Genomic DNA, 23,941 nt, shown 5'->3' on the forward strand with positions numbered 1-23,941 from the left:
GGGATAACAACAAAGAAACAACAATATTCTTTTCAAATATACTCTAATATACTTTAATTAAATACTTTAAATCGCCTTTCGTTACTTCTTTGCGTAAGACATCTAATCAATTATTTCATTAATAATTAAGCGTTTCCTACTCTTTTATTAATAATTAAAGAAAGAAATCACTTTCATTTATTAATTATTAAGTAATAAACTTTATATTTATTTATTCTTTAAATTTTAAAACTATTCGCAACCTATTCGTTTACTTTCTTTAACCCTCCCCTTTCTAAACCTCAAACTTTAACCTTTCTATCCACAATCAACGCTAACTACTTCGTCTACCTAAATTATGACTTCCAATAATATAACCCTAATTAATTATCTATAATAAACTTTTATTATAATATATAATTAGTTTTATATTATATTATTATATTATTTTAACCTATTTCAAATTAATAATAAGGACGAAATAAGGTACAAACTCATCGCTAAAACTAGCGGAAACGGAAATAGAAAATTTACAACTAGAGTTTTCCATCCTTATTAAAATTTACCCTATTTTCTAAGAAGTTAATTAATTATTTATTTCAAACCTATATTAAAATCATCAAATTAAAAGAACGACAAAAACCTTAGGACTAATCGTATAACAATTCCGGGGCTTTCGATAATACCGATATTCAATTATTTTAATAACTATACTAAATTGTTAACGTTATAACAGAACGGACGCAATTAGAAAGTAACGATTATTTAAGCATAACGACAATAATATAACGAAAAATAACGATAATCTAATGAATAATTAAATAAAACAATAAGAACGACCGAACGTAATTAAATATAAATATAAATAACAAATTAAATACAATAATTACAATAGTTCGTACAATAGTTATAACCGTTCGTACAATAATAATAATCGGATAATTAAATAATTAATTATAAAACGAACGTTAAATAATATTTAAAGTAACAAAATCCTAAATAACGTCTACGACCTCTATTCTAAAACGAAAAATCAAATAAAATTTAGTCCACCTTTTTACAAGTATATAATTAATTATCCTTATAATAAAATACTCCTATAAAATATTTTTACCAAACTTTTTCTTTTAGAAATATACTTTTAATTACAATTAATAATTCTTACTTCCTAATAATATTTATTATCACAACTAAAAAAATATATAGAAATGTAATCGGATAATATAATCCTTATCAAAAAGCATTATATTTATCACCTTTACAATACAGACGATAGTAAGGGAAAGAACCACTTTAAAATAATTATAGTAATCTCCGAAAAAAAACACTAAGAAAGAACGTTATAATATTCCTTTTACTAAAAAGAAATTACAAAAGAGACATCTAAAAAGAAAAATTATTAGTATCAACTGATTAAAAGAATATATTAGTACTAATAAAAGAATCGAAAAAAAAAAACTTACGATCCTATAATAATCGTTAATAAGAGAAAAGGAAAAGAGAAAGATAAATAGCAGCAATAATGAGATCTTTTCAATTTTATTTACCAATTTTAATTTGAATACTTCTAATTAAGAACCAACTTCTAAATTACTTCCTCTACTTCCTTTACCTTTTTTACCCTTAATACTTCCTTTACCTCTTCTACCCTTAATACTTCCTTCACGTCTTCTACTTCCCTCTCCTCCATTATCACCCTCACTACCTCCCTCACCACTATCATCGTCACCCTTACATATACCCGAAACTACCTTCTTCCACTTCCTAGTATTTAATTAACTTATTATATCTAATTAAAATTAAATACCTAATTAAATATAATTATTCTCCTTATCTTCCTCAAAATCTTTACAACCTATTTTATACTTTAATAAGAATCTAAATAATCATAATTTTACCTTCTTTACCCTATAATAGAACTAACGGATATTTTCTATTCTATAACGAATAACAATAAAAAGACTCTTAATAATACTCTACTAGATCTTAAAAATTATATTTTTAAAAATCTATTAATTAGAAACTTATTTTAAATATTAGTAGCTAAATCTTTAGTTACTACCTTTATAATCGATTACTTACTTAATACAAAGTTCAAAAGGAAAAAAATTGATCGATACCTTAAGGAATTTAATAAGCGCATCGAAAATTACGTACTATCTAATCGAACGAAACTTAACGTATAATACTAATAATATACTAATAATATTAAGGAAATTTACTAAGAAATCGCTCGCACTCTTAACAATAATAATAAATTTAACTAGGAACGGTACAACAAACAATTAAAATAAAAACTCCTCGTCCTAAACCCTAAACAAACTAATTCGAGAATTATATCGTTAAAAGTCTTTTATAATAAATTAATCCCTTATTAAAAATTAAATAAATCAGCAAGGTATTTATTTAAAAGGAATAAAGAAATAGAGAAAATAATACGAATAATCCGGCATTAAAAGTTTTAAAAATAAAAAATAAATCTTTAAATAATATTCCTTTTAATCGATAATAAAAGCGAACTTTATTAAAAACTTATAAGAAACAAATTTTAAAACTTTTATATTTTTATACTATTTTATAGCATTTAATATCAGTTAAAAAAACGAAAGCAGGATCAATTACACTTACTTCCACACCTTCCGGGACAATTAATTAATTATCTCCTAAAAAAAACGCTAAATTCAAAATCCTTTACCACTTATATTATATATAAAAAGAAAAGTTAGAAGATTATACTAATTAATAATATACCTTCTAATAAGTCGAAACCGGAAGAAAATCCTAAATAGAAAGTTAAAACGTCTTACTACCCAAAAAAAAAAGATTAATAAAAGGAAGAAAACCTACCCTTCCCCTTAGAACAACGTAATTACCCCTCACTTTTCCGAAATAGAAGAAAATAAATATTTAATTTTAGAACGTCTTCAAATTATATTAAAAAGTATTTAAAATATTTTAAATCCCGAAGAACGGGACCTTTTCACTTATATATTCAAGAATCGAAAAATTACTTTAGTTTAGGACTTCAATTATATAAGGAAAATCGAACTAAATATCTTCCTACCGTAAGAAATCCGCACTATCCCTTATATAATATAATGAAGTAAATCAATTCCTATATTAAAGGCCAACTATAATAAAGTCTATAAGTTTCTAAAGAATAAGATTAAATATAAAACTTTAAAAGAAAATCATACGGCCTACTGAAATAATTAGTTTTTAATAGCTAAAAGAAATAATAGCCTACGTCTAATGAATAACATACAAAAAATCAACGCGGTCATACTTCGTAATTCTAATATCCCTCCCAATTATAAAACATTTAATAAAAAGTTTAAAGGCTATAAAATATTATCGTTATTTAATCTATACTCCGGATATAATAAAATTGAATTTAAAGAAAAGAGCCGGGATCTTACAACTTTTCAAAATCCCTTAAAGTCTCTCCAATATACTATGTTACCCTAAAGAAGGACAAATTCGGTTGCCTAATTTATACGTAATGTAATAAAAATTTTATATAATCAAATACCCTAAATTTATTAACTTTACCTAAATAATATTTATATCAAATTGATTACTACAAATTATAATGAGGAAGAAATTGAATTTAGGATAAAGAAATATACTTTTAAATACCTTTTAAATATTAATAAAATATTTATTAATATTAAATTAAATATTATGATAATAGCGGCCGAAAAATCCTAATAATATTAGCTGGAAATTATTTTAATAAGTTACCTCTATTCAAAAAGTAGTTAACGACCGGTACCTAAAAAGATATTTAAAATTATAATTTAGAAATACTATAAATTGACTAAACTTATAAGAAAAGAATTTTAATAACTACGAACTTTCTTAAAAATTGTAAGGTATTACCGAATTTAAATTAAGCACTTTAAATTAATCACCTTACCTCTTTACGCTTTAATAAAGAAGGGAGTAAAATAATAAAATATAGAAAATAAATAATTCGTTATAAAATACCTATAATATAAAATTACCTCAACGCCTTATTTAACCCTAATCGTCTACAACGATCCGTAATATCAGCAAATCTTTCTCGTCGTCGATATATTACTAATAAGTTAAGGTACAATCTTTAAATAAGTAGTGTTTAATAAATTAAAATACCCTTACCAGTTCGAAAACGAAATTTAGTCCGACGTAGAGAAATAATATAACCCTATTAAAAGAGAACTTCGGAATCTTCTTTATACTTTAAAAAGAATAAAAAAATATCTTTTAAATATTTAATTCATTATTAAAATAAATATTCAAATTATAGTTTACTAATTAAAAGGTATTACTAATAATATTCCTAGAATATTAATTATATATTAAATTACCTAAATTCGCTCATTTAATTTCGAAAGTAGGCAAATCCTAAGAAAGAAGAACGTTATAACTAACTATCTATTACATTTACCTCCTTCCAACAATAATATAAAAGAAAAAAAAGAAGAAGAAAATATCAACAATTATATAGACTATTAAATTTTTACTCTAAAATTAAATAAACAATAACTAATAATAAATATAGAATAGGAATTACTCATTAATAAATAATTTATTAATTCTTAATAGATCGCTAAATACCTATAAACTTCTAAATATCCTAATTCTTTAAAAACGGAAATAGATTGCTGACGTTTCAAAACGGAAACTATTAAATTTTTCGTAAATGATTGCGCCTTATAATTACATCCTAGGAATACTATTTAAATACTATGCAAATTAATTAATAGTATAATTAATTAAGATACTATCTTCCGGAAATACTATAATAAAATCGGGTATAAAGGAAGAAAAACTATTTATCGACTGATTATTGATTATTATTATTAGAAAAGGATATACTCCTACGTAGAAAACAGTATTAAATATTATTAAAACTACTAAATATAGAATCCATAATAATTTATTAATATTTTCTAATATACTAATCCAACGCTTTAATTATTTTATAAATAGATTTTAGATATTTAATATTTACTTAGACGGAATAAAAAAGAATTAGTATTATTAAAGCCTAAAATAATCTTACGAGTTACATTAAAGCCAAAGTCCTATCTATAATAAATTCTAAAAACATTGCCCGATTTATAGAAATATAAATTATTTATCGTTAGGGACTTCCTTTATTAATAATTGTTAATAGAAAATTGGAATTTGAAACGAAGTTAGAAAAATCATTTTTCATTTTATAAATCCTATTTATTAGGATTTTACCTTATAATTCTAGAGCCAATAATATAAATGAATTGAACTACTTCCCTATTACTACTATATTTATAAAGATTATTAATAATATTAGTAAAAATTTAAAACTTTAGATACTTTACGTTCTATTTACTAATTAGACTACGGTTCGTAGGAACTATAGTTTTATTCCCTTCTATTTCAACTATAATTATAATCTGGTTTCTCTAATTAAATTTAATCTACCTTCTTAGAGAATTATACAATAAATAATAATTAAAGATAATAGATTATTTAAGGCCAAGTTTAATCTAATATTTAGTAAGGCCCATTTATTATAGAATAGTAAATACTATTTTAATCTAGTAGTAAAGAAAATTTCCGCTATAAGAAAAAAGGCCATAAAATATCGTAATAAACCAAATAAAGGGGAAATTAAACTTAACGTTGCTAAATTTACCGTAGGGGATTTTATCCTAATTTACGACTTAATCCGCCGGATTAATATAAATTCTATTCGGAAATTAACTTATTATTAACTTAAACACTTTAAAATTAGAAAAATTAAATTCTATATATAAATACTTTTTAAAAACCTTAGATAGTATTAATATCATAATTTCTTATTTAGCGGAAAGGATTAAAAAATATTTTCCCGTTAATAGGGCTTAGTTAGAAATTAATTCGGATACTGAAAATCCGAAAGTATTACTTTTAACTTATCTATAGGAAGATTTAAAGGAAAGAATAGTTAATAAAAATATAGTAAAAAAACCGGTAGCCGATCCGGAAAGGGATAAACGGGATCCGGCGGCTAATAAGTTTGATTAGATAATATGATAGGAAACGTAAAAAGATACCGAATAGAAAAATCGGGAATTTAAAATTATTTTGATTAAAGGACCGGTTAAAAATTGGAAACCAACTTACAATTATAGAAACTAAAAGAAAAATTAATAATAGACTTACATTACATAATCAGCGATATACAAACTAAATATTATTTTTATTTTATATTATTTTACAAAAGGAACCGAGTAGATATTGTTATTCTTTTCGAAGGGAAGATTATAATTATAACACTATAAGGAACACTATACTATTAAATAAGGATTACACAGAATGAGAATCTATTCCGAACGAAAAACTCGAAAAATTTTATACTTTTTATACTACTAATAAACCTTCCTCCGAAAAACCAACGCGAACTAATGAATTATTTAATAATATACGATTAAAAAACCCTTTATTTTTTTATACTAAATTTATCGAATCTAAGACTTCTAACTCCTAATTCCCTCTTTCTTACTAAATATTAAGCCTATAATTTAAAATCAACCCCGAAATAAATTCTAATTCGAAATCTAAAAGGATAAACACTAACGATTATCCAACTCTTACGATTAAAAGCCTACCCCTCCTTAATCTAATCAACTCCCGGTAATTTTATAATAATAGTATTTTGTACGTTTTTTATACTTATTAAATAAGAAAAGATCTTTTTAAAGGCCTAATAATAATTTCCGTAAATACCTTCTTTTAATATTAAGCCGGGAATTATTAAAGAGTAGTATTTAATAAACGGAATAATAATTAGTACTTATTTAAATTTCCGGGTACTATCGTTGTATATTAATATATACTCTCAGGAAAACTGATCGGCGTAATAAGAATAGTATAAATAATGACTATTATTACAAAAGATTAATCGAAAACTAATTAATAAGTATAAAAATAACTTATACTTTATTAAAAACGTAAATACTAAACGTGTTAATACAATCTTCCCTTTAATTTATAAAGAAAGTAAAGCGACCGAACGGCTAACCGCCCTTCTATTTAATTTAGACTACGCTCTATAATAATCATAATTAAATTTAATTCTTCTTAATCGGATCAATTCAGCCCTATTTAGCGCCGAAATCTTAAAATATTTTAACTAATCCCTCGTAATCTCGTAGAAATAACTATAGTAAAACTAATTATAATATTTAAAGAGGATAAGTAACTATATAAAAGATTATTAACTAGAATATAGCCTATAAACGTTTAAATAAATTAGTTCCCTAAATAATATCGTTGGGAAGTAATCCTTTACTAATCTATTACTAAACCCAGGATTAAAGGTACTCCTTAACTTTTAAGCGATTATTATATTAAATTCAATAATCGGCTATATATAAATATTTAGGAAAATAACTTTAACGAAGAGGAAGAATATCGTGTTGATAATTTCGTTATTACCTAGTAATATTCTAACCTAAATTTTAATTAAGCAACAATTATATAGGGCGAAAACGTTAGGATAAGTCCTCGTTAGCTATTTTAGTAATTCATAAAGTTTAGATATTGATAATAGAATAAAAAGAGGAAGAAATATAATAATAAAAAAGAAAAGAAGAAGGGAAACGGGATGCTTATACCTAAATAGTAGATTAAAAGCAATTAATTAATGATATTTCACGTTATAAAAATATAATTAAATATTAAAATAGGTATATTACTTATAATTAAGGAGAAAAAGAACAAATGAAAAAAGAAATTATTAAAATAATTTATACTACTATTAAAAAGAGATAAAAGCAATTTCTAGAGAAAATTCCGCCTTCAATCTTGAAATTTACTTAAGTTTACCCTCTAATATAAAAGCACTCGATAGAAAAAAAAAGTTTTCGAATTAAAAACAAACTTTAATTAGATTAAGTATCGCTTTATAATTTATATAAGTAATAGCTTCCAAAAGATACCTTTTTACAAATATTATTATTAAATAGATAATTCCTGGGAAATTTATAAAAATACTTTTCCTTCGCCTTATTTCTATTATTTCTTACTCTCCTTTTTTAAAAACTGTATATAATATAAATAAAATACTACCTACTTTCTTCTACTTACTCTTTAATTACCTAATACGCTTTCAAAATTCCGAATACTAATATTGTTCCTTCTTACCCTTATTAGCGAAAATACTAATTATTTAATTATTTTGGTATTAATTATTAATTATTATATTTACCTATAATATTTCCTCTACTAACGTTCTAAATAAACCTTCTTTGTTATCATTTAATTCGAAGAAAAATAAATATTTTACCCCAAAAGGTTATTCGTAAAAATATATTTCTAATCTAAATATTATTATTAATACCCTAAACCGATTTACTCAATTTAGTAATTATATCAATTATTAATTAAACCGTTAGATATTTCGAAGTAATTAGGTAGCTCCCGATTACTAGAAACCCTTAAACTAATATAACCTAAATAGCTTACTATAAGAAAATATTAACTATTAAAATATCGTTTATTAAAGTATTACTCCCGAACTTATATTGAAAATATTTAAAAGTTTTACTAAAGAATACATTTTAAAAAATTAGAAATATAATCAATAAGTACATAATTTTATTATAAAATAATTAAATAGTTTAAAAAAGAATAAATTACGTAATTAGAAACCGAAGACTCCTAATACGAGAATAAATCTATTAGGAAGCCCTATCCCTAATATAAAGTAGCGCCTATATTTTACTCCCTATCGAGAAATAAATTGCTACGGAGGATATAAGCTATTTAATTATCCAAAAGTAAGTAGAGACGGAAATTAACAATATAATATTAATTTATTTTATAAAGACATCAAGAATTATATATAATTATTTAAAAAAACTTTTTTACCCTGATATAAAATTCAATATAATTAATATTTAATTTAATAATAAACTTTAAACTAATTTTATAACTTAAAAGAAATTAATAGTACAACTAACGAACCTATAATATAATATTAATAAATATACTTTTTCATTTAGCGAAGTCATTATCGCTTTATTACTATAGATAATTAAGAAGCGGGAATAATATATTTTTATTATAAATAAGTATATAACGTTTTATAAACTAATTAATAAATCTCGAACGGCGCCTTATAAGAATTAGCAGGTAACTAAATTAATAATAATAAAAGAATTCTAAATATTACCTATCTACTTTAATTAAATAAATAATTAATAGGATTATTATAATTTATTATTCAACTAGAAAATAATGAATAGGGTAATTAAAGCCTTAATGTATATTATTAATCATATAGGAATATAAATAAAAGTATTTAATAAAGTTAGGTCAAATAAAAGAATCAATATTAAAATTATTTATTTTATTAACTAAAAGAACCCCTAGATCTATAGTTTATAAAATTTTAAAATTATTCGTATATACTTATTAGAATACAAACTTACCTTCTAAATAATAAAGCTAAAGAATTAGGAATAAAATTCAATTTAATATAATTATAAGAAATTTAATTAGATTTAGAAAGAGAATTTAATAGTTTAATAATATTAAAAATTAATTTGTAATACCCTATATCCTAAGTAATAGCATCTTTTAGGAATGCCAAAGGATAAAGAAATAGCTAAAATCTATATTAAAGATAAACGATTTAAAAGAACGTTAAAAACTCAATATTAGAAGCTAGAAAGAGATTCGATACCTTAAAAATTGGTTTAACTTGAAAATTATTAAATTAATATAAATCGAAGGAATAAGAAGCGATAGTGTTTTACAAGAGAAAGGATTTAATATAAATATCAAATTATTATTAAACTTTATAATATTATTAATATTCCGAAATTTTTCTCTAATTCCAATCTACTAGAGTAGCTATCTATAATAATACCTTTATAATTTAAAACGCCTAAATAACGGAAACTAATCGAAAACATATCATTACCGATTAATAATTAGTTTATAGAAACTAACTCTATAATCTTAATTATTAAAAAGTCTTATTTATCTTTTAAAAACAATTATTCCAAAAATAATTAATACAGAAGCTAATCGAAGGATTCTATACTAACTTTAATATAACGAAGGATTATAATATAATTTGAAACTAATATTTCTATTAATTAGACTTTACGTTCAAATATTTCATTTCTTCTAAATCCTCAATTATTAGGAAAGAGAAGCGTATTGGCTCAAATTCAAAAAGAAATAGCTAATCAATTAGAAAGGGAAAAATAAATAATACTTAATAATTACAACCCGTTAAACAATTATAAAAATACTTATATCGGAATTCCCTTTACCTAAATACAATCGCTACCTATACTCCCGTTAAAAAATTCATAATTTTAAATACTTAATCCTCAGCAATTTTTAAATATTCTTAGAAGTATTAGCGAACTTAAGAATTTAGAATTAGGATCTCCTATAAATATTATTTAAAAAATACTATAACCGTTCGAAAACCCTAATCGGATAATAATTTTACCGATAATTTAAAGAACGAATAATCTAATTATTTAATAAAATAATAATTAAATGAAATAAATACCTATATTTAACTAAAAATATTAAAGATTATCGCCTCCTAACGGATTTAAATATTTCTATTCTATATAGTAGATTCCTATTTAAACTCTTACTCAAAGCCCTATTCCTAATCCTTCGGTCGGAATATAAATCCAACTTAATAACTATACTTTCTAAATAAATTTGCTCGTTCATCCTACTCAACGCAAAGAAAATAATTTTAATAGTCTGCTAAAATATAATCTAATATATCCGAAAACGCAAAATATAGACTTCGAAGAATGATTTAATTAAATATAAAGTCGCGCTTAGAGAATATTAATTATATATTGGAAATATTTTAATAGGAATAATTAATAAAACTGGATCGATAGAAAGCCGCCTAGGACCTACCGAGGAGAGAGAAAATTCTAAAGGAAAGAAATAATACTACAAGGGGAAATAATAGTAATAATAATAGTATAAGAAACTAATTGTATATATTAAATAAGTATAAATGTATTAGGAGGACTTTTTACAAATTCAAAGGGAAGATTTAATTTAAGGTAATATACCTTATAGTTTTTACATTAATGTTTTTCACAATTTTTCTACAATATATTTTATTCAAGAATATAGTTATAAGACTAAAATGAATTAGTTAATTAAAATTGATTAAGGATTATAAGAAAAATTGAAAAATTGATAAAGAACTAATTATATAGATTATTTAAATAGCTAAACACTTATCTATAATTAATAAATAAAATTAGATAAACTATCAATAAAAAAAAACTAATAGAAGAAGAATAAAAGGATAGGAGGATAATAAAAAGGAAAGGGAATTAATAATAAAAGAAAAATAATTAAAAGATGGATAACAATAAGGAAATAATTATATTGTTTTTTAAATATACTTTAATATACTTTAATTAAATATTTTAAATTGCCTTTCATTACTTCTTTATATAAAATAGTTAATCAATTATCTTATTAATAATTAAACGTTTCCTAATCTTTTACTCATTATTAAGGAAAGAGGTCACCTTCATTCGTTAATTATCGAGTAGTAAGCTTTATATTCATTTATTCTTTAGATTCCAAAACTATTCGCGACCTATTCGTTTATTCTCTTTAACCCTCTCCTCTCTAAACCTCAAACTTTAGCCTTTTTATCTACAATTAGCGCTAACTACCTCGTCCACTTGAGTTATAACTTCTAATAGTACAGCCCTGATCAGCTATCTACAGCAAGTTTTTGTTATAGTATATAGTTGGTTTTGTATTGTATTTTTGTGTTGTTTTGGCCCATTTCAGTAATATACCAGGTATTTACCTAACCCCTATTTATAAGAAAGCTTCCTATAAAGAAGTCCCGGACGAACGATAACTTACCTTTAAAAGAAAACCTAAATTTAATTACGCTTACGGCCCTTAGACTAATATCGTATATTATATTTCTATTTCTGTAATTATAAAACGAACTACACGTTAATATTTTAACTACTTTTAAAATAAAATCGCCAATTACTTAAGCGCTATATTAATTAGAAGGACCCTTAGTAACCCGGGCTAAACTTTTATACTTTTAGCCTTATTAAAGCGGCTTTAAATACCCCGTTTCTCTTTAACGCCCTATTAAATAATTAAAAGCGTTTGTATTAATAATACCGATTACTATACGCCGGTCTACATTTATAATATACCCTACGGTCCTATTAACCCTAACGATATTTAGGAACTATCGGTAGTAACCTTTAATTAGGTAGCTGGAAAATATAAATTTTAAATAATCTATAAAAAAAAGGCCTAAATACTAGAAGATATTAAAAGGATAAAAAAGAAAGATAAAATAGAGGAAGAAGGAGGCGTCCTAAATTTTAAATATATTAGTATCAGATTAACTAAAGAAAGAATAATAGAAATATTAGTAAGAAGAAGAGGAAAGTATAAATACTTATTCGGTAATAATTTTTATAAGTAGGTCGATAATTTAATTAGAATTGGAAATAGGGAAACCCTCCGTACTATAAAAATCGCTAATTCGGTACTACTTTTAGGGATAGAGGAGAATTTCCTATATTATTAAACCATTATTAATAAATATCTTACAACGGATAGCGTATCTTTAAATAAAATTATATCCGAAAATGTAACGAAATTTTACGAAAAAGCTGACAAACTACTAAAGACCGACGAATAAATTAAAGTAAAACTCCCCTCTCAAGACTAACATTATATTAAAATATTTAAATAGGAGAGCGCTAAAATATTACCCCTAATATACTGCTATAATTTTAAAATCGAATTCCGTCCTAGAATTACCCCGCTAGCAGTTCGAAGGTATTTGTCATAGGGCTAGAGCCCAGGGGTTAAGCTTGGCTGTTGCTCCTTATCGATAGGGTACTTGCCTTATCGATAAGGACGCGGGCCCTCTGGTTAATTAGACCCGCATAACTGCCTGGCCCGTGCGTATATATATAAAACCTTCTTTCGACTGCACCCTTTTGGTATAATTTTTCCTCTCTTACTTCCCCTATTAAATATAATATTTTAACCTTATACGACTATTCGCTATATAATACTTGTTTAAACCCGTTATATTATATTTAACTATTCTTTTTAAGTTAATATTATTACCCTTTTTTCGTAGGTACGCTAAAGAATTCTCTCTCCGTTATTTTCGTCTCTTCTAATAACGAAATTTTTATTTACTTCCCGCTTGCTACCCGGACCCCCGTCCTTCTTAATAATAGTATTAACCGCTTTCCCCGTAATTCCTTAGTTTTAAAATCCTTAAAAACGTTTATAATAATTTACGGCCGCCTTTTAAACGTTACTAACCAAAGTTATTTCGAAACCCGCCGCCCCAAAATCGGTACTTCCCTAGTTCGAAAAATTCTTAGGGAATAAAGAGGAATTCGAAACTTAAGTTTTAAGCGTGCAAGCCAAATTCTATATAAATACAATCGCTATTAGTAATATAGAAGTATAATTCTACTATTTATTCGCTTACTTATTATTTACTATTAAGAAACTATTCGTTGCGTTCGCTAACTCCCCTATATTATAGTCGCCGGCTACTTTTATTATTAAATTCAAATTTACGTATAGGGACCCCAACGCCGCTAAAAAGGCCGGATAAGAATTTTACCGATTCTAGTAAAAATTAGGCGAATTAATTGTAACTTTCCTTACCCACTTTAAAGAAATATTCTACCGAATTCGTATTAATTTATAATTAAAACCTATTAAAATTAACTAATTAATTACTACTTTAAATTACAATTAGAAGCAACGTTTCTCCGACCGAACCGACGTACCTAAATAATATTCTTAATTATTAGAATATCTTTATCGTCTTAATAGTAATACTTTTCTTTTAACTACTACCTCCTTATTATCTTCGAAGTATACCCCGGTTAAAAATAAAAGTAATCCTATAAATACTTCTATTAATACTTCAGTAATAAAACTTTTATTACCATCCTAAAAGTAGAAAAATATGTAGAAGAAGGAGGGTAAGTATACAAATTGTAGGAATAATTCTTACTAATTTAAATAGTATAAATTAAAAATAAAGCTGAATAACGTTCGAATACAACCTAGTAAGAGCTTAAACAGTTATAATAGCAATAATTATAAAGAGGAGGAATATTCGGATTAAATAAAACCGTATTAATAGCAACCTTAATAATATTAGGGGTAAAGGAATATTATTATATTTAAAAAGAAGGACTTCTAATTAGTTTACTATAATATAATTCCATCTACTAATTAAATAAATAGATTATAGAGTAATACCGTTCGCTGCCTAATTATAATTAATAATACTTATCTATAATGTAACCGATAAAAGGAATAAGTATTATATTTCGTAAATATAAGAATTATTAAAATTATTCCCTAGTGAAGGAAGTTAATAATTACTATTAGTAGGAAAATCGAATAATACAAAATATTAAGTAACGACTTTAATTATATTCCATCGCGGGTATAGATTTTTATCTTTACGAAACGTTTTCCATATAAGTAAAATCTAAATATATTTACTAATTCAATTTTAATACCTATAGCCTTTAAATATAATTCTATAAAGGTAACGACAGGCACACTCGTTACCAATTCGGGTAGTAGGTAGGTAGTTGTACAACGTTTATTTGGAGGCTTAAATAGAAAGATCTTATCTTTTCTAGTATTATTAATTTTCCCCGTTTAAATAGCCATTTAACTAGGTACGGTTATACTGTATCTTAATCATTTCTTATATAATTAGCTGCGATATATTCTATACAGTACTCCCTAAGGGAGAGCAAGGGGGTAATATTATAGGGTTAGAGCCTAGGGGTTAAACTTAGCTATTACTAAGCTGTATTATCCTTATCGATAAAATACTTACCTTATTAATAAGGACGCGGGCCCTCTGGTTAGCTAGACCCGCATAACTGCCTGGCCCATACGCATATATATAAAACCTTCTTTCAACTACACCCTTCTAGTGTAGTCTTTCCTCTCTTGCTTCCTCCGTCAAATATAGCATTTTAACTTTATACGACTACTCGCTGTGCAATACTCATTCAGACCCGTTACAGTATTTATTTAACCCTAACGAATTAAATACTATTAAAAATAAATTAATAATAATTTAGCTAAAAAATTCATCTCGCTATCCTAATCTACGGCCTCTTCTCTAATTTTATTCGTTAAAAAGTTAGGAAGTCGAATTTATATTTATATTAATTATAAAAGTATTAAAATTATAACTTTAAAGTCCGGCTATCTATTACCGCTAATTAAAGAGACCCTTAATACTATTTACCAGGCTAAGATTTTTATTAAATTTAATATTATTACTACCTTTAATTATATTCGTATTAAATAGGAGTATAAATAGTTAATTACTTTTATTATATAATTTAGCCTATTCGAATCCCTAACTATATTATTTAATCTATAAAGTAGATTAAGCGCTTCCTAAAATTATTTTAATAATATTTTATATAATATTCTTAACGTCTATATAACCGTTTATTTTAAAAATATTTTTATTTACTCTAATAATTTTAAAGATTACAAATAATATATTAATAATATCTTCAACTATTTAATATAGGCCGACTTCAATACTAATATTAATAAATACGAATTCTATATAATACGTACAAAATATTTAAATTTAATTATTACCCTATGAAGCATCGAAATAAATCCGGAAAAGGTTAAAGCCGTTACCGAATAAGCGGTTCTAAAATCTAAAAAATCCTTATAATCTTTCTTAAACTTCGTAAATTTCTGCGAGCGCTTTATACCAAACTTCTTAATAATAATAACCCCGCTATACGAATTTACTAAGAAAAACGCCGCCTAAACTTAAATTAATACCTATTAATAAACTTTTAACGTACTAAAGGAAACCTTTACAAAAAGCCCCATTCTAAAGATTTATAACTAAATTAAAAAGACCGTTATCAAAACCGATACTTCAAATTAAGCTATAGGTGGTACCCTATCCTCATATGGGAATAACGGAATATTATACCTAATGGCTTACTTTTTAATTAAATATTCTTCGTAAAAGTATAATTATAATATTTATAATAAAGAACTCCTCGCTATTATTAAAGCATTAAAAAAGTAGAAGCTAAAACTTAAAAGCGCTTAATAACCTTTTAATATCCTAACGAACTATAAAAATCTATAAACTTTTACGACTAATAAACAATTTATCTAATATTATATACAATGGTCCCAATTCCTATCCTAATTCAATTTCTTAATTAAATATATACCGGGTTCTAAAGACTTCCGCCCAGACGTATTAAACTAGAAAATAAATAACCGTCCTAATAATATAAAAAAACAATAAACTTACAACTAAAAAACGCTTACTTTTAAACCCCTCGTAATTCGAAGACGGCTATTTCTTTAAGGAGGACCCTATTATTAATTTCTCCCTCTATTTACTAAATATAAATAACCTTAATAATAAATTAATTAACGATTTAATTTATATTAATTATGAAACGTTTATCTTCTTATAAGAATTCGTTTCCTATTTAATTAACGAAATAAAGCGCTAATAGTTATCGATTATTAAAAAGGTTTTTTATTACGCTTTTTCGGAATATTACGCTGTAAATAGTATTGTAAAATGGTGGAATAAGATAATTATCGACCCCTACAACAAAAAGCTCCAATTCTAATTAATTAACCGTTAATACAATTCTCCCGGCGCAAACTACCTTAATTACAATATTATATATAAATTCCTGTAACGCGAATCTTATTAAGAGGGGATATATAACAATGTAAAGACTTTTTATAAAGGCTACTTCCTTTACGTAAAAATTAAATCGCTAAAGCGGGGTTTAACCGGATATTTTAAATTTATAACCGTTTCTCTAACGCTATAGAAAAATATATTTATCGATTATATTACCCTACTACTAGGAAGTACCTATTTCGGCCAAACTTTTAAATATATCGCCGTTGTTATCGATTGACTAATTAAAATACAAAACTATATACCTATAATAACTTTAAAAGTAGAGGAACTAATAGACTACTTTATTAATTGTATTTATTCAATTTATAACCTACTAAATCATATCTTATTTAATAAAGATACTGAATTTATATTATATTTTTACACTACTTTTTATAAGAAGTTATTAATTATTTGTAAATTAACTTCAACTTTCTACCTTTAAATTAATGCTCAAATAAAACGTATTAACGTAGAAATAAAATAATTCCTACGGTTTCATATTAATTAAATACAAATTGATTAAGCGAAATAGCTACTAATTATAGAATCTATTAAAAATAACGCTATATTGTCATTTATGGGCGTTTCTCCCTTCTTCGCTAATTATAGCTACTATTTATAAATAAATACCGAACTTCGTACTCCGCTACTCTTAAATCTCTCCCTAATCCAATTAAAGGAATACTATAAAATATTTAAATTAGCGGACCGTTTCCAGCAAATTTAAAACTTTATCGTCTAATAAACCCGTCGGACCCAAAAATAATATAAAAATAATACCAATAAAAATATATATCGATTCTCTTAAATACTATCCTAATAATATAGTCCTACTAAATATAATAAACCTTATTAACGGTCGACTATATTTAAAACTCTATCCGTAATAAGAGAGTCCTTTCTATATTACCCGAATAAAAAATTATATAATATACCTCGTACTCCTAACTAATATAAAATATTCGCCGGTATTCTATATTTTTATAATATAACTATAAATCAGTAGAAGCCTTCCTAGCCAAAATACGTCGTTTAACGTAAAACTAAATCACAGGCGTATAATAATTAAAATAAACAATTATAAGGAACGAAAAGAATAAAATTTCAAAAACTTCATCGATTACGCCTAATTCAGCGGTAATTATCATTAGTATTACCGCGTCGAATAGAAAAGTAACTACTAGCCGACCTAAAAACCTAAAAATAATATTATTAACTATAAAAAAATATTTTAACGCTTTTATAGCAAATTCCTAAATAAACCTACGCCGCTAAACGTTAAAGCTATACTAATTAAATAACCTCCAATACCGGCAGCTGCTCTAAAACCAGCCGCCGCTGTAAAGCTACCGGCCGCCGCTCTAAAATTACCGACGCCCCCAATACCCCCGAAACGCCGGTCCACCCGTATTGCCTAATATAAAATTACCGCCGCTATTATCATTATAATATAACCGCTACCTAATATAGTTATAATTATAATAGGGCTGGAAAATAAATTTATAATATATAAAGAACGGAGATTAGAAATAGTATTTACAAAGATAGCGAGACGTTTAATAGATATTTAGTCTAATCGAATACTAAAGACGGAGTTTATAGATTATAATAAAATATTAAAGGATTACGAGAAGAATTTAAAATAGATAATCTAAAGTATCATTACATATATATATATATTCGAAGCTACTAAAATTTCTTTTGAAGGGGGATAGTATTATAAAATTAACCTATAATATTCTTATACTATACTAACTACCTTATATACTATACCTAAAGTATAATAATTACGTACAGTTATATATATACACGTGTACGGACTAGCCTACCAAGGCTCTCGCCTATATAGCCAGTCCTCTACGCATACCTTCCTTTCCTCTCCTCCGCACAACAACGCATATCTTACCCTACCCCCAACAATGCCTCGCCCTTTAATAAGAAATTATAAAAGAATAGAATAAATTAATGAATTTTAAAGATTGTATTTGGGTCAGCTATTTAGTTAGATATTAGTTAATGAATATTTAGAGGATTTGGAATCCCTATACTAATTCTATTATCATTATACGAAACGTTGTATTTAATAAAAACGAAGTCTTCCCTAGTAGTAATATTAAAGAAATTTATATTACCCGTAATATTTCTTTTAAAGAATTGGTTACATAATTAAGAAACTTTTATTAAGTAAATATTGTATAAGTAGACGTTTTGTAAGTTAAGGCTATACCTACTATAAATAATGGAGTTCCTGGCCCTATTGTTTAAGACTTTCTTACTGAGATTGAAAATATATTAGGAGAAGAAGAGGAATTAGGGTTTTTAGAGATATAAATGCAATTTAGATTTTTAGAAGTCTTGTAAGTATTAGGAATACTATTAGGTTTGGAGATATTGTAAGGGTTTTTAGAGCCCTTATTATCGCCGCCCGTATAATCGCTATCGAATTTTTAAAATACGGTTTTAAATTCGAAGGATAAAAAAGAGGGTTATTTCCCTACGCTTCCTAGTAATTTAGCCGCGTTTTTAGTAATCGATTTTCTTATTTTAATAAAGAATTATAGCTAATTATAGATAAATACATTTATTAAGCCGCGACGTTCTTATTTATAAAGGGCAATCGACCTATAGGTTTCTAGGAAAATAAGGTTATAAATTAAACCTTCTTAAAATAAATAAAAGAGAAGGGTATCAATATCGATCTTAGTTACAATTCTAAATTAAAAATAATAGGGGAGATTATTAACCGCTATAGAATAAAGGGTATATTAAAGACCCTTTATTGAACTCATTTTCTATTTCATCTAAAGTACTATAATAATTTCAATTTTCATCCCTTTAGGGAATTCTTTAAAGCTATAGAAAAAGGAATATTTAGATAAATATAAGGATAAGAAGTCTTAAAAGTAAATTAATATTAAAGAAGCGGGAAATAACGGAATATTCGGTTCAATATAGGTATATCTTTATAAATTCAATTCAAACGGCCGATTCCTTAAATATAAAGCGCGTTTAATTATATATAGGGACTAGTAATTTAAAAATAGTATATATAAAACGTATATAACGATTCTAATAATTAAATCGTTCTATATCCTAATAATTTTAACCGCCTATTTTAACTTCGATTTAATTTAATACAACGTAAAAAACGCTTTTATTAATACTATATTCAATAAAGTAATATTTATAAAAGCTCCCCCTAAATATATTAGAAACAATTAAATACTTTAACTATTATATACGTTATATAATTTATAGAAATCTCCCCTCCTTTAATGATAGGAATTTATTAAAACTTTCGTAACTATAAATATAAATCCTTTTCCTATAGAGCCTAATATCCTAATTAAAGATAACATATTTTTTTTCTTCTACGTCGACGATATTATTATTACTTATAAATATAGGGATAAAGAAATTACTATAATTAAAGGGGTAGTAGCTACTATAGAGAGGAAATATTAATTAATGAGTAGAAAATTATTAAAGTAGTTTTTAAATATTAAAATTATTCAAAACCGAAAAAAGAGATTAATTTGGCTATTATAACGCAATTATATTTAGAAGATTACGGAGAAGGTTAAACGTACTAAAAACTTCTACTCTATGCTTATAATTAAAAAAGAATTCCTACTTTACTAAAGTAATATAGCCCCGTATAAAATTTACGTATATTAAATTAAAATTAATTCGATTTCCTATATCGCTATTATATCGCGATTAAATATAATTTTCCCAGGTTTTAAATTCGTTCGATTTAATTTAAATTCTAATTCAATATATTATACAATTAAAAATCGAATATTATTCTACCTTCTTACAACTCAAAATTACGCTCTTTAACTAAATAGTAAAGACCGTTAAGACTTTTATATTATAACTAATTCCTTATTTATAAATAACTCTCTTAATCGAAAGAATTTATAAGCGTTTCTATTCAAATTCTTGGGCGCTATAATCGATTGGCGAATTAATAAATAAAATATAATTATAACCTTATTTATAGAGGCCGAATTACTATCCCTCAATTAGGGAACTAAGGAGGCTATTTATACTCGCCGTCTCTTTAATAAATTTACCCTAAAGTTCGAAGATTAAGAGGCTATACCTATAAATTATAATAATAAATAAATAATACAATTTATTATAAAAGAGGGAGTTTAATTCGTAATTAAATTTAAATATATTAACGTATATAAGTACTAGTTAAGGTAAGTATAAGAGAGGAAATTAGTAAACGTAATCTATATACTTACTAAAGAGTAAATTATTAATAGCTTTACTAAGAGCTTCCTTCCTATAATATATTTGAAATTTATAGAATAATTGGGACTCGTAGAATTATAGTAATGATAAATTTAATTACGAGAATTTAATAGCGGAAATATCGTTATAGGCCGCCCGAAGGGTATAGAAGATTTTATAAAGGAGGATTCGGGCAACGAATTGGTAAGTATAATAATAAATATAATAGGGCGAGACTTTGACGAATAATAACTTAAAAGCTACTATAACGAAGAAGTAATCTAGAGATAATATTATTTCTAGCCAGTTTTGGAAGGATTTCAGGGCATTTTAGGGCATTTCTAGGTAGATCTAGGGTAGTTTGTACACTAGATCTAAAGGGGTATATCAAAGGCCAGGGGATCCACTAGCTATATACGTACCCAATTGGGCTAAGATGTACGGGATTTATTATAGATACTAGAGCTTCAAGTCTACAGAGCCAATCTTACACACATACACACAATCAAGCCACGTTGAACCCATATCGATTATTACCAGTAATATCACAGTTCCTGACAGGGGGTGGCCGCGCCGTTAAAGAGAAGCGGTAAAAACCGGCAATATCCGCCCATTCGGATACTTGCCTCCTTGATCAAAAGATGATTGTCGCTGTTGGCAGTTGGCGAGAGAGATCCCAGGTTATAGCCTGGTAGGAAGGTCTTTCAAATCGTGTTCATTAGCGTGTAATATTATAACCAACTTGATGTTGCGTAAGACAAAAACGAACAAGACCCAAGGAACGCCTCATTGTAAGCAAATCATCAACATGTCTGTTTCTTTCAGATGAGACCTGCCCGAGCAGCCTCACTTCCACCCTCCTCCAGAATGGTCTCCACCTTCTGTTTGCCCTTACCGATGCTGCCCTCGCCAACGCCCATTCTGCGCGCAACGTAGCGCTGGGCGATGATACCCACGGAGAGGCTCAGTGCCTCCTCAACCCACTCGGCAACCCACTCGCGCGGGTCAACGCCACCACTTTCGACAATGTCACGAATCTCCTCCGGTACGCGCTCAAAGTCGAACTCTTGGCCCTCGTCGGCACTACCGGGGGTAAGAGGCGCGGCGGCAGCGTCTAGCCAGCGGATCCACTTGGCAGGAATCGACTGGCTGACGGCCGAGTACTGGATATCATGGATGGGATCGAAGATATAGACGGCGAAGCAGACCAGGTCGTCAATCTTATCCTCATCCAAGACATCAGATGACTCCTTCTCCTTCTCCGAAGCTGACGAGCCCGCAAAGAGCGCCTTGTCCTCCTTCACACCGATGGCCTGCACCGACAAGAAGATGTCCGAAGTCCGAACGGGGTTGCTTTCGCCAGCAGGCTCCATGGCTCGCTGGCGCGCTACCTCAATGCCACCGTGCGCGGCGAAGTAGTCGTTGGCATAGCCCTCGGCGTTAGCCCGGCAGAGCTTGGTTCCCTCGACCATACCGTTGATGACGCCCAGGTCGCGAGGGATCTCGACTTGCCGCCACCAGGGTCCGTCGCGCCAGCCGACCGTTGATGAGCCACCGAAGAAGGAGGGCTTCTCGGACGAGTTGCGTGCTGTTGACTCTTGACCCCGTTGGATGACCAGGAGATCGCCGCCCTCGACCTGGGACATGACGCGACTAAAGACACCGTGGATAAGAGGATCGAGGGAGGGATATCCGACGAGGTCGTGGGTTATGTGAATGAGCAGCCGCTCGTGCGATGAAATGGGCGGGGCGAGGGTATGAAGGATATTGGTGAATGTCGGGATGGCGCGATGTACGAGATCTTCTCCAACTGTTATGAGAAATGCCAATCAGCATTGATTGCAATGGTAGAGAGAGATATGACGCGGACGATATTGAATCCATCTGATGGGCAAGACTTACCGAGACCGCGCAAAGCGCCCACGTTGCCGCGAACCTGGTCGGCCCATTTCTTAGCCTCCTCGTTCTGCTGAATCTCCTTGACAGCGGCTTCGGCTTGCTTCACAGCGGCAGCAGCCGTCGAGGCAGCAGTAGACAAGAAGCCGCCCCACCAACTTCCGCCAGAGCCCGCAGCTGGTTGTGGCTTCTCGGCAGGCTTCTTCTCGGACTCGTGCGGATCGGAGCTTGTCGCGCTGGGGGTGAAGGTGCCAGTCGGGTGGGATGCGGTGCTCTCGCCCGACTTTCGTGTGGAAGCGCTGGTGTCGGCAGCGGGAGGTGGAGTGTTGGTCGAGGTGCGCTTCGCCGGCGAAGCTTTGGCGGCGAGGTCGCGGACGCGAGGGGTATGAGGTCTTTCGGGAGCTTTCGAGACAAGCTCGTCCTCTAGCTCGGCCAGGATATCTCGGTCGGCGGCATCGTTCTTGGGCTTAGCAGGCGCTCGCTTAGTCTTTGGCGTCGATGACTTGTTGATGGCAATGTCGTCGCCGATGCCCTCGAAGAGCTCACCGAGCTCGTCGTCGGTAGGATCAGTCTTGGATCGTTTAGTGGCCATTGTGTTGTTAGCGGGCGATGTGCGTCCCGATGTTCTGTGTTGTCGAGGGTGGAATGATGTCCCAGGGTGGATGGGTGGGTGGATTCAATCGAGATAAGGGAGCGGCGGGCGGGAGCACAGTTGTCAGGGTGATGTGGGTATGCAGTGTATATGTGTGTAGATTGTTGATGATCTAAACTAAGAACTGGCCAGGAATCTGGCTCGAGGATACAAAGTATCCTCCTAGTGCTTGATTCATTGGGTACCGCCTTCCCCAGAAGGTTGGCTTGAGTCCGGCTTGGCCTGTGCGTCAACAGGTAGGTACATGCATATCCAGTGCCCTAATAATAATTTATTAAGTAAATATATGGTCTAAAATATTTCTGATTCGGATTCTGACTTTTTATTTCTTCGTTTTTTTAAGTAACTATACTTCTAAAACTTTAGGTTTCAATTGTTTTAATGTAACCCAATAGTTA

At 28.3% G+C, this 23,941-nt stretch overlaps 2 protein-coding genes across 2 annotated transcripts; one reads left to right on the plus strand and one right to left on the minus strand.

Annotated features, from left to right (window-relative positions):
* Window positions 1–3,195: 3,195 nt before the first annotated feature.
* Window positions 3,196–3,363, plus strand: B0H65DRAFT_398843 (uncharacterized protein; the record flags this gene model as incomplete). The annotated part of the gene is made up of 1 exon (XM_062823776.1): window positions 3,196–3,363. A coding segment is annotated over one exon (168 nt), but the record flags the coding sequence as incomplete, so codon positions are not given.
* An 18,187-nt stretch (window positions 3,364–21,550) lies between these two features.
* B0H65DRAFT_453851 (maintenance of telomere capping protein 1) lies at window positions 21,551–23,671 on the minus strand. Its single transcript, XM_062826171.1, has 2 exons — window positions 22,898–23,671; window positions 21,551–22,805 (listed from the first exon to the last, which is right to left on the minus strand). The coding sequence occupies exons 1-2, from the start codon at window positions 23,481–23,483 to the stop codon at window positions 21,817–21,819; spliced, it is 1,575 nt and encodes a 524-aa protein (XP_062687418.1). The 5' UTR covers window positions 23,484–23,671; the 3' UTR covers window positions 21,551–21,816.
* Between the last annotated feature and the right edge of the window lie 270 nt (window positions 23,672–23,941).

Source organism: Neurospora tetraspora, assembly GCF_033439725.1.
Source record: "Neurospora tetraspora strain CBS 560.94 chromosome Unknown B0H65scaffold_1, whole genome shotgun sequence".
Lineage (NCBI taxonomy): Eukaryota > Fungi > Ascomycota > Sordariomycetes > Sordariales > Sordariaceae > Neurospora > Neurospora tetraspora.

Bases quoted from the DNA above. Each gene is read 5' to 3' on its own strand.
- B0H65DRAFT_453851 (XM_062826171.1), bottom strand. From the start codon at position 23,483: ATGGCCACTAAACGATCCAAGACTGATCCTACCGACGACGAGCTCGGT. The intron at 22,806-22,897 runs GTAAGTCTTGCC...TTCTCATAACAG, and splicing joins GGGCGCTTTGCGCGGTCTCG to TTGGAGAAGATCTCGTACAT.